Here is a 12,542-nt window from a genome sequence, read left to right as displayed (position 1 = left end):
ATTTAGTAAATTCTTGTGCTGAAGAGGGAGGTTCTATCTATATCATTGGGCAAGGTTCATAAAGCAATGCCAAATAAAGACAATTGTTCCTTTCTGCTTGGATACCCCTGCATTTAAAGTTAAAACTTAAAGAGGAAAATAGGTGTTTAGTTCAGAAATTCTTTTGTAGTTGTTACCCAGATCTTGTTTGCAGCTGATTACTGCAGCTAGATTGCTAAATAAAGACTGGACTGCTTAGTGTAAGGGGCTAAGGGAGTGTGATTATTTTGGATTCTAGAAGGTTTTTGTTTACCAGTTCAGGACATTGCATGGAGGATGTTTTATTTAACAAGAACTGCACTGATTTGACTTCATCTTGAAACAGGAATTGCTGAACCAGGTATGTGGAGATCTGGTAACTGTCTGTGAGCGCTATATCTCCAGTATAGTCCTCAAAGAAGATGGAGCAGAGCAGCTGCAAGAAGACCTGTTGGTAAGCTTGATATCCTTTCTGCACTGATTGATCAAAATGATGATTCCATGATTGTGTGGCTAAGCTGTGTTCTCTGGAATACTCTGCCTTGTTTATTAATAGAAGGCTTGGTTTTGTTTTGGGGTGGTTGGTGTGTTTTTTTGTTTTGTTTTTTGTTTGTTTTTTTTTTGGAGGAGGCTGGGCCTTTAGTTTGCTTTTCTGATATTTATTTATTTTTGGAAATATACATGAATTAGAATCACATGGGTGCCTTTAAAATTATTCAGGTCATGTGATGAGAAACTCTATTCTCCTGTGAGTCCTAGAGAGCAGCAGGCCTGGGTCAGTCACCACAAATTGGACACAGTAAGAAGTAGGGCTTGGAAAGTTGATTGCAAATTGAAAGCTTTCCTTGGTGAATGGGGTAGCTCAAGCCGTTAATTTCTGCAGCATCTTAGCCTTTCCCCTTAAATAACCCAAATAAATAAAACCCCTTTCTGAGCCCTTACGGTAATGAAGACAACACTCCAAATGTGATCAGAGCAGTGACCTTTTCTTTAATCTCAGTGGCTCTGCCCTATGTGCTTGTTTTATGGGAATTTGTCAGCAAACTGAAGTTCATGGATTGAAAGTCAAAAAAGGTTCCTTCTGTTTCATGAATTGCCACACAATAAAGTATTCTGTAGAGCAAATGTTGCCCTCATTTAGACCTGTGCAACCTCATTATCTTAAAATTATACCCTCAGCTAGATCTGTGCAGCTTGATGACTTTTACTTGGGATGCACCAATGTAACAGAGTTCCCAATTTGAAAGCAAAGTGGGATTGAATGGGTAACCCCTGCAATTGTAATATGATTGAGTATCCTGATGTTGCACAATCCAGAAGAGAATTCACTTTATTCTCCCAGAGATGTGAAGGTTTGGCAGGAGTGGCGTTGTTAGAAGTAGTAAAAGCTCTGTCAAAACTATAGTCAGCAGATACCCAAAGCAGCTCCCCATGGATTAAAATTGTAAGAAATTCTCATTTTCACATACTCATTTGTCCATACAGTCCATTCTTAAAGCAGTCTAGTCATTAATTGTGTCCATTGCAGGCTGCAGTAGCATAGCTCCTCTGTTCCCTTGATGCTCTTACTTTATCAAATCGTGAGGTTTCTGAAGAGGAGAGAGCAGCATTAGTTGTGTTTTCCCTATAATGATTATATCCCTGTGGTATTTCTGAGAGGTGCGTGTCTATAGATCCTTGTGTGTTAGTGACTTTTGTTACCTGTCCTAATGGAAATTTTGAGAGATGTGCCAGAAAGCTATAGAATAGACTTGATTTCCAAAGTTCTGAGGAAGTTACAATGATCTAACAAATGCATCAGATCATTGTTTGCATTTGTGATTTTTTGTAAAAGTTGGAATTGAATTGCCTGTTTCCAACTTCTCAGTAATAAATGTCACTATGTAGACAGATGTAAAGGAAATTGACTCTGCAGTGAGATAGTAATGAATTAGATCTAACTGAGCCTCCTACAGGCCCACATCTCAGATGATGCTTTCCTTTCCAAAGGGCAGGGGGAATTTTAACCTGTTTTTGGAAGCTGGTTGAAACACTGGCAGAGTAGAATAACATGTATGCAAGCTTGTTGTCAGCCCTCCTGTTCTCTTGATTGCGCTATTGTTTTTCTCTTTAGGTGAGACATCTCTTCACCCTGGGTGAGACTGCACAGCTATGTCCAGCCAAAGTGGAGAAACGCATCTTTCTTCTGGTTCAGTCCATCCTGGCTTGTCCTGTCAATGTAGATCAATGTGAGGCTCTCTCCTTACTCTAAATTTGCATTTATGAAATAAATGCAACTCTGATTTTGAGGGTATTTTAATTCTTGGTCTGTTGTTTCTCAGTGTGTAGTCCTCCAGATGGGGAGGAACTCCCAGTTTCTCAGCCACTGTCCCAAATCAGAGGATCTGCTATGCCCTCAGTGGTCAGAGCCCATGCATTCATTACACTGGGTAAGAGCTGTCCTTCAGTGGGAATGGGTGCTGCTGTGTGCAACTGATTCCTGCCCTTTTCTCTCTTCTGTGATTACAACTGCTCCGTACAGCTCTTGGACGTGAGCTTAGACACAAACATGAATTGAATTCAGTGTTCATAGTGCTGTAGTGCCAAGCTTTGGGAATTCCCTGCAGTAAGAATATGCATACACCAATAAACACGTTGGAGTGGGTGACCAGATGTACCCAGTCTATTAAAGAACTAGTTTTATATGGATTTATCATACCTAACTAGTGAATAGCACAATTACTGGCACCTGAAGGACCCTGCAGACTTGCACCAACCTGTGTTCTTGTGAACTTGGTGGGATGTGACTATAGAACTACAGGATGCACAAGAGGCTCACCAGAAGGATGGAGGGAATTCAGTGCTTTCCAGGGCAAACTGTGCTAGAAATGCCTATCTGATGATAGCCCATATATGTTAAAAAATATGAATGAGGAGCCAGAGCCTTTGTGTTAAAGGCAGGGTAGAGTATGCTTCTACTATTTGAGGAAGGATGTTAGAATTAGGTTCTGTTCCCAGTTCTGCTTTAGACTTCCTGTGTGGTTGTAAACATCCCACTTCTCTAATGTGGGAATACTATTGCTTCCTCACTTATGTACATCAGGAAGCTCAAACCTTTGTTGTTCATGAGCTTAAAAACTCTTGTATGTACAAGACATTAGTGTGAAGGCTTCTAGGAATGTTACTGGGATGGCTCTTGTTATGCATAGGACATTAGGCTACACTCTTAGCTCCTTATGTGGTCCTTTGGGAAAGAGGAAACAGGGTTACTAGACTCATGATATAGGTCTCTTGATTTCTTAGAAGAGGGATAGGACAATCCTTCTCCTTGATTGCCTTTCCCTTGGGGTGGGTTTTGGGTTTCCGTAGAGCCTCCACTACAGCTTTCTTGCTTTTATTCCCTCCTTTACTTCTTGCTCTTGCTGTTTTCTGCTTTTGTTTGTTCGTGGCCTTATTTCTTTATCCATGTGTTTGGGCTTCTATGGAACGAAGAGGAGGTGGAAGGATAGCCCTGAGGAGGTTAGGAACTGCAACATGCGCTGCTCAGATTCTCTCCTCTCTCTCTCTCTCTCTGACAGGTAAGCTATGTCTGCAGCATGAGGATCTAGCAAAGAAATGTGTCGCAGCCCTTGCTCGGGAGCTGGAGGTATCTGAAGATGTGGCCATTCGCAATAACGTTGTCATAGTTATGTGTGACCTCTGTGTCCGCTACACCACCATGGTGGACAGATACATTCCCAACATTTCCATATGCCTAAAGGACTCGAACCCCTTCATTCGCAAGCAGACCCTGATCCTACTTACCAACCTCCTGCAGGTGAACAGAGTGCTTAGGCTAGTTCTCAGTAGTATATTGCAACCGCCTCCATCATAGAATCCTAGCAACCTGCATAATAGATATGCTACTTTCAGACCAACTCTAAAATACCTTTGCAATCTACCCAAACTGTAAGCTGCACTTAACAGTAAATTGTTGCTGCCATAGTTTAACTAAAATGAATAAGTAAATTTCCAGCTAGTAGTTCAGTGGGCTAACTAAGGGTATGTCTACACTTGTACCCTAGTTCTCACTAGGGATGCAAATGTAGGTGATCAAAATTGCTAATGAAGTGGGGATTTAAATATCCCGCACTTCATTAGCATGATCTTGCCGGCGCGTTACTCTGCTCAACAGCTGTTTCGAAAGTGAAAGTGTGCGCCGGGATGTGTTAGTTCGAACCAACCCCCTTGGTTCAAACTAATGTTACTCCTCACTTTTTGAGTAACGCAGCGGCAAGATCATGCTAATGAAGCGCGGGATATTTAAATCCCCACTTCATTAGCAATTTCGATCGCCTACATTTGCATCCCTAGTTCGAACTAGGGTGCAAGTGTAGACATACCCTAAGGGATTTTGGTTCAAGGTTTGTCTGCTTTGCTGTTTCTTCTTATTTTCATGAATCTGTAATTTTACCCCCAGTAGATGGGTGGAACAGGTAAGTGTCTATCAAGCAGAAGCGTGGCACTATCCTTTTGTTGTCTATAAGTTAGTTGTAGGGTCGACATCATTTGTGAAAGACAGAAGATATTCCATCCCCTATTTAATAATGTATCCTATGCAGGCAGACTACCAATGTGTTATAATTTATGAGAACAGTGTAGAGGAATGCCTTCTCGGCACCTCCACGGTAGAGTTCAGATTATCTCTTGCTTCCCTTATTCTGCTAACATTTGATGGTAAATCGGGACACTTGCTGCCATGGCATTTAAATAAATGTAATATTTTCAGAATTAAGGGATCTTGAGCTTTATTTTATGTTCCTCCTGTCATGACTCCGAGGATGTATCTGGAGGCAATCTGAGGAAACAAGTAGGGTCATTCCCAGTTCATACTGACATTTCATTGTCTACTTTTTTTTCCTGTAGGAGGAGTTTGTGAAGTGGAAGGAGTCCCTGTTCTTCAGGTTTGTTAGTTCTCTGGTGGATCCCAACACAGATATTGCCAGGTAGGATACCATTTCTGTAAAATATCAAGAGAGCAAAGCAAACGGAATCTCAAATCCCAGCTTTTAATTCTGAATGTAATTCTCCATGTGAGCTTTCAATGTTCTCTTATCCCTGCCTCCTTTCTATCTACTATGCCTTAATAAAATTTTAGAAGTAGGAATGGAGGAATAGGAAACTTCACTCTGAGCCTAACCTTATCTGAGAGTACAAGAGTGGCAGGAGGGTGAAGAATGCAAGAGCATAGGCAGAACGGTGAGGGTTACAATCTGTTTGCTCTTGCATGTAACTGGGTTATTTGGCCTCTAGACCAGAGGATGTGTCCTGAGGGGCCAGTTACTCATTCCATTTGTCCAGGGAAAGCAGATGCAGGCCAGGAAAATAATGCAAGTATTCCCTGAGAGTGAGGAAGAGGGTCTAGGGAAGCAGTTCATGTCTAGGAGAGACAAGATGTAGAGCCATTCCAGATAATTGTTCATGTAAGGCCCTAAGTTTACCTTATGGAGGGCAAGACTTCCCTCTTTCCCAAGCCAGTATTGACAGATATTGGCAGTTATAAGGCCCACTTGGGGTGGGTTACTCAGGCCTAATCAGGAGGAGTTGCTGAGAGGGAGAATTCAGCCAGCACTTAGGCCCCAAAAAAGAGGGCTGTGCAACCCCTGAACTTGAGAGGAGGAGAGTTTGCAGGCCAGAAAGGCCAGGATTAAAAACATGGTGTCCCTAGAGGAAGAGCAGCGAAACCTGAATCCAAAGCGAAGGCCAGAAGGGATCTTTAGGGAACCAAATGATATTTTAATATTCCCTCTCTCCAGGAGTTCAGGAGTTCAATTTATTAAAGATTATGAGTGTAAACTGAAAGGAAACTGAGGTAGAGTGCCAGAAGGCAGTGTCCTATGGTGGCTACAGTGCATTTCTGCCCTTTTTATCTGGCCAAGATTTACATACATGTGGGAATGGGAACTTTGCCACAGGGGTTCTAAAAACTGCCCTCCCCACTTTACATAGAAGACTCAGTTACAGTTCAGTACTCTAATGGGTGTTTGCATCATGTTGTTGATTTCGCATTTAAACATCACAAGAGACTGGTTGAAGACCTACTGAGAGACAGCAGGGATCATGCCAAATTAGCCTGATATCTGAATTGCTTGGATTCTGTGGGCTTAGATCTGTTGATGCTACTCAAATGTAGTTCAAATAATGAGCGTAGGTCTTTGCTGTCTGATACCCATTTTGGCCTGAGTGCAGTAAGTCGGTGGTTCTGATCTAGTTTTTAATGGATAGGTATTAATAATGAGCTCCACCGTATTTGGTACTGGCAGGTACCCTTGTCATTCTCAGTAGGAAGTTCAGTGCCTGGGACACGGACAAATACCTGTGTAAGTTTCTCCTCTAGGGAATCGATAGGTAGATAATGTGTGCAGAGGAAGCTTGCCCAGCTGCTGCACGTATTCCTGCCTACTCCAAATAGATGGAGGATTACAGTCTCCACAGCCATCAGTCTGGGGCTGTACACCAGCACTTCTACAATGGTCAGTCCTGGCTCTTTCCAGTAGGTGGTGGCATTGCAGTGTCATATTCAGAAAGCTTTAGCTATGGAACAATATTCGTTTCTGTTGCAAGTCTATTTCTGGGCATTTATATTCAGCAGGTGCACACAGAGAAAAAGCCTTTATTCCAGGCTGGAATTGAAATACAGCTCTTGGCCTTGCAAAAACTGTCCTCCCCACTTTACACAGAAGACTCAGTTACAGATCAATACTATAATGTGTTTTTGCATGTTGTTGATTTTGCTTTTAAACATCACACGAGACTGGTTGAAAACCTACTGAGAGACACCAGGGATCACGTTGAATTAGCCTGATATCTGAAATAGGATTTTTGTTTTGTTTCCTTCTCCCTTTGAGTTCTGGGAAGTGAATGCATACAAGCTTTAATTTGCACTCTTGCCAATTAGAAACTAATTTGTCAGAAGCTTATTCTGGTGACCTTTGGATAGTGGGGAGAGGAGAGAGAGATGGTCTTAGATGCAGTCCAGTCTTAGGCTCTTCTTCAGAAGGTAATTATTGCTCTTCTATATTAACTGCTTCTCTGCTGTTTTATTCACAGTAGAATGAATTCAGTTTGCATCCTTGTAACAAAACACCACTTGAATCAGCACAGTTACTGGTTTTCTTATCAATGCAAATGTATACCTTCAGGCTGTGTCTACATTGGCATCCCTTTCCAGAAAAGGGATGCTAATGAGACACTTCGGAATTGCAAATCCGCTGGGGATTTAAATATCCCCCGCGGCATTTGCATTTACATGACTGCCGCTTTTTTCCGGCGTGGGGTTTTTGCCAGAGAAAAGCGCCAGTGTAGACGCGATTTTCCGGAAAATAAGCCCTTTTCCGGAAGATCCCTTATTCCTACTTGAAAGTAGGAAGGGCTTATTTTCCGGAAAATCGCGTCTATACTAGTGCTTTTCTCCAGCAAAAACCCCGCGCCGGAAAAAAGCGGCAGCCATGTAAATGCAAATGCCGCGGGGGATATTTAAATCCCCCGCGGATTTGCAATTCTGAAGTGTCTCATTAGCATCCCTATTCCGGAAAGGGATGCCAATGTAGACACAGCCTTATGGTAGGGAAAATAATGCCACTCACCTGATAGTTGCTCCTTTTAAAGGCATTAACATTTTCTTTTCCAATGGCCAAGTTAAAGTACTAGAATGAAAAGGTTTCACTTGGCACTGACACAACATAGGTTGTTGCCCAACACAGCAATTCACACGTGAAATAGTAAACTTGACCCCACAAACCTATGTTCAAACAGGGTTAATGGCCTGATCTCCAGCAGACTCCCTGAGCACCATGATTCATAGCAAAGGTTTAAGCTTTTGTCTTACCTCGCCATAAAGTGTTTGACTTGCACCTGCATGTGGCCGGTAAACATTCTCACTGTCTACATAAACTGCAAATTGCTAGGCACTGCCTGCTGAGCTGCTGACTGAATGAGTTGGCCTTCAATTTAGTTTTAAAATTCTTGCCTTGAGTCAGATTCGTAACAATTGCATGTAGACTTTATTAGTTTGGGTAGCCTGCTCAAGTGGGGATGAACTTCAGGAAGTCCTTAAGACTTGCTAAGGGAGAAGTTTTTGCATGCTTCCTAACATAGAAACAGCAAGTCTGGTCTTCTGTGGTTTTGTAGGCATTATCTCCTGGATGTCGGGAAGCATGTTTGTTAGTTTTCACTCATTTGTATATGCACAGTGGCTATCTGAATGTGTCACAAATGCCTAAAATGTTAACGTGGCATTAAAGTGCTGTTGATAAAAATCCCTCACCTTAAATACCTCAGGTTTCACTCTAATTCTTCCAATGCTAGAGACAAGGTAGGCGAGGTAACATTTTTTAAATTGCATATTGATATCTGTTCTTCCAGAGCTGGCATTTTGGTAGCTCTTTAGGCAACAGTTTTAGAAGGCAGAGAAGACCTTCAAAATTCTTATGTAAAAAAGCAAGAAGAAACCCCTTCCATTTTCCCCTTTCCAAAAAGACACGCCTTATTGATCTATCATAGATAAAGCAAAAGTGCTCCCATAGCCCTTATAAAATATCATTTGCAGATCCCCCTTTAAACACACAGCAAGTGTCTAAAAAAATGTTGTTTGGATTTTCCATCCCAATTCTGATAAACTGTTTGAAAATCTTTTTCCAACTAGATGCTTTTAAGCTTGATTTCTGTCCCTCCCTTATTTCCTCTCTGAGCTTAACTTCGTGCAATGTTTTCTCACTTAAGTAACCTATAATTCTGACCCCTGAATTGGTGCAGTGCAAATACTATCGTCCTTTCTGTAGAACTCAAAGAACACAGGTGATACCTAAAACCTGGCGCTTATGGCTGTGTCCAGACTCAGGGGTTTTTTCGAAAAAAGTAGCCTTTTTTCGAAAAAACCTCACCTGCGTCTAGACTGCAGCCGCGTTCTTTCAAAATTAAATCGAAAGAACGCGGCTTTTCTTTCGATGGCGGTAAACCTCAATTTACGAGGAAGAACGCCTTCTTTCGAAAGTTCCTCTTTCGAAAGAAGGCGTTCTTGAATGTAAATAGGGCTTCTTCGAAAGAGAGCATCCAGACTCACTGGATGCTTTTTTCGAAAAAGCAAGCCGCTTTTTCGAAAGTTCAACGTGCAGTCTAGACGCTCTCTTTCGAAAGAGGCTCTTTCGAAAGTATCTTTCGAAAGAGCCTCTTTCGAAAGAGGCTTGCAGTCTAGACATAGCCTATGAGTAAATGACTTTGAACTTTCCCCGGTGAACGTAGATAGCAAAGAGCAAAACTTTAAACTACTGTAAAATGCTAGAATAGCTAGTGATGCCTAAGAGCTCCTTGCACCAAAAACTTGTCCAGGCCAGAGGGTTTTTTCCCCCAAACCATTCCCCTTTCTCCCCCGCCCCTCCCAAACACTTAAGCTCTGTGCAAATGTGCAGCATTCTCTTGTTGGCATCCCTTGTGTCTTGAGGCCAGGCCTCCCTCAGCTGCTGACCAGTGGTCAGATCATTGGTGGTAAATGAGTCCAGGAAATACCCTGAATATTTTCCCAGTACACAAGTGTTTCCTGATGAGCATCATCCTTTGTATTTCTTGTTAGGAAGTAAAATCAATTAAATGTTGCTTATGACTTTTCCATACACAACCCATTCAGTTGCTCCTGAAAATACTGCCTAAACCTATACTGTAGTGTAAAACCAAAAAGGAGACCCACAAAGTTAATTGCGTTTATCATTTAAAGTCTGTTTCCAGGAAATGGGATAGCTTGTTGCAAACTGTCAGGAAATGAACTGTTTTGCCCCTCAGTTTGGCTTGTGCGCAGACAACAGCATTGGTAGGAGTCAGATCTAATACAAGTGAGCATTTTGCAAGCTTTCATATGCAGCTGTGTCTCCGTACCTCACTGTAGCTGAGATCCTCCAGTTTCATACGTATGCTTTCCTGGTCCTGTATCCTCACACTGTTCTGCCAGCGTACCGTTATCTGAGCATCTTTTTCAGCATCTTCTTGCAGTCCTGTTGCAGTTTTGCGTCTTGTCCCTAGCAGCAGCTGCCCTTAGTGTGGAAGCTGTGAAATGAGATTGTACTTTCAGCTTCTGCTAGTGCTCATCACTGAGCATGGCACAAACACAACTTGTATTGCTCTTCACAATCTCCTTGTGAAATAGGAGAAGCTATTCCTTGCATGTTACAGATGGGGAAACCAAAGCACAGAGAGACTGCGTGATTTGCCAGATTCCCACAGGAAGTGGGACAGGGGCCGTTAACAGGGAGTTTGGAGAGAGAGTCCTCCAGATAAAGGAGGAAGCTAATATAGGAGCCTTGAGAGAAGTGGTCTGTCTGTAGTGTGTGTTTGTGTTTGGGGTTTTCTTGCTGTGTGCTGAGCTTGTGTTTGGCTGGTGGTGGTTTTTTTTTTCTTCTTCCCTTCCCCCTTCTCTGCCTCCCTGCCCCCCCCCCCCCTCCGTCCACCCCCCAGTGTGTGTGCTGTGACTGGCAGGTGGAAGCTATAAGCTTCTAATCAGGGTTTGAAATCTAGAAGCCTCTGTTCATTGGTTGAGCCTTAATCAGGGGGAGGGGCGATCAGGCAGTCCAGGGCTTTATAAAAGAGTGAGTCAGTGACCAGGGACTGTTAACAGGGAGCTTGGAGAGGGAGTTGGGAAGGGGGTGAGAGACCCTTGCCATTCTTTAACATCTTTTCACTACACTCCTTCCTTTCAAGAAGGCATTGTGAAGGAATCTCTCAGAAGGAAGGCAGGCAGGTATGGATCTGATAGTTCTGCTGTTATTACCTGCACAGCATGTGCCATGTTTATCTTCCTCCCAGAAGAAAGAAGGGATTTCATCTGCACTAAGTACAAGCTGGTCACCATTTTGGAAGAAAAAATTAGAGGACTGGAGGCCCAAGTATCGACCTTACGTTGTATCAGAGAGGATGAAGACTTCCTCGATAGAAGGCAGCATTTAATCCTGCAGCCACAGCAGTCTGAAGAGCCAGTCAGGGGAGTATAGGACAAGGAAGAAAACTGGCAGCATGTATCCTCTAGAAGTAGAAGGCGGCCAACTCAGGTATCCCCCATTCCTGTAGAGGTAAGTAACTGCTTTCAGGCTCTCTCCACAGGCGCTATGGTGGAGAATACTTTGGCAGGGACCTCTCAGGGAAGAAATCAGAAGGGAACACTATCTACCGGAAGGCATGGGATGCATAGTCCTAGGGATGGGGGTTTCACGACCACCACTCCCAAAAGAAGACAGGTGGTGGTGGTCAGGGACTCCCTCCTAAAAGGGACTGAGTCATCCATCTGCCGTTCAGACCTCTAATCTCGAGAAGTGTGCTGCTTACCGGGAGCTCTCATTCAGGATGTGACTGAGAGTCTTCTGAAAGTGATTAAACCTTAAGATCGCTACCCCTTCCTGCTTCTCCATGTAGGAACTAACGATATGGTCTATGGGTTAAATTTAGAGGTGGAAGCAACAGGGGTGATGTTGTAGTTGGTGTCTGCTATAGACCGTCGGATCAGGTGGATGAGGTAGACAAAGTTTTCTTTGGACAACGGAAAGAAGCTTCAAGATCGCAGGCCCTAGTTCTCATGGGAGACTTGAATCACCCTGATATCTGTTGGGAGACCAATACGGCAGTACACAGACAATCCAGGAAGTTTTTGGAGAATGTTGGGGATAACTTCTTGGTACAGGTGCTGAAGGAACTGACATCGGGCCATGTGCAGCTTGACCTGCTGCTCTCAAATGGAGGAACTAGTAGGGGAAGTAGAAGTGGGTGACAACCTGGGAAGCAGTGATCATGAGATGGTAGATTTCAGGATCCTGACCAAAGGAAGAAAGGAGAGTAGGAAAATACACACCCTGGACTTCAGAAGAGCAGACTTGACTCCCTCAGAGAACTGATGAGCGGGATTCCCTGGGATGCGTACATGAAGGAGAAAGGAGTCCAGGAGATCTGGCAGTATTTTAAAGAAGGCTTATTAAAGGCACAGGAAGAAACCATCTCAATGCGCAGCAAGAAAGGACATCCTCGGTGAGCTTAAACACAAAAAGGAAGCTTACAAGAAGTGGAAACTTAGACAGATGACTAGGGAGGAGTATAAATATATTGCTCGAGAATGCAGGGGAGTTATCAGGAAGGTGAAAGTGCCATTGGAATTGCAGCTGGCAAGGAATGTGAAGGGTAACAAGATAGGTTTCTATAGGCATGTTAGCTATAAGAGGGTGATCAGAGACAGTATGGGGCCCTTACTGAATGAGGGAGATAACCTAGTGACAGATGTGGGAAAAGCTGAAATACTCAATGCATTCTTTGCCTCTGTCTTCACAAACAAGGTCAGCTCCCAGACAAATGCACTAGGGAACACAGTATGGGAAGGAGGTGGACAGCCCTTGGTGGGGAAAGAACAAGTTAGGAACTATTTAGAAAAGCTAGACATACACAAATCCATGGGCCTGGATTTAATGCATCTGAAGGTACTGAGGGAGTTGGCACATGTCATTGCGGAGCCTGTGGCCATTATCTTTGAAAACTCGTGG

The 12,542-nt window shown here is 43.2% G+C and overlaps 1 protein-coding gene across 3 annotated transcripts in view; it reads left to right on the top strand.

The window, feature by feature from the left end:
- LOC102450522 (condensin-2 complex subunit D3-L) overlaps positions 1–12,542 on the top strand; it is a 54,168-nt gene that overhangs the window by 28,242 nt on the left and 13,384 nt on the right. For 2 of the 3 annotated variants that reach the window (XR_012899316.1, XM_075916399.1), the window contains exons 20-24: positions 365–472; positions 2,132–2,246; positions 2,340–2,447; positions 3,576–3,814; positions 4,903–4,982. Coding sequence is in view for 1 of the 3 variants with exons in the window: in XM_075916399.1 (XP_075772514.1) it covers positions 365–472; positions 2,132–2,246; positions 2,340–2,447; positions 3,576–3,814; positions 4,903–4,982 (650 nt within the window). In the remaining 2 variants the exon portion in view is untranslated. The remainder of the gene's footprint in view (positions 1–364; positions 473–2,131; positions 2,247–2,339; positions 2,448–3,575; positions 3,815–4,902; positions 4,983–12,542) is intronic. The other variant, XR_012899317.1, reaches the window with a different exon arrangement.

This window comes from Pelodiscus sinensis, unplaced genomic scaffold, assembly GCF_049634645.1.
Source record: "Pelodiscus sinensis isolate JC-2024 unplaced genomic scaffold, ASM4963464v1 ctg35, whole genome shotgun sequence".
Taxonomy (NCBI): Eukaryota; Metazoa; Chordata; order Testudines; family Trionychidae; genus Pelodiscus; species Pelodiscus sinensis.
The sequence above is the reverse complement of the archived record's forward strand: the minus strand, read 5'-3'. Positions and strand labels throughout refer to the sequence as shown.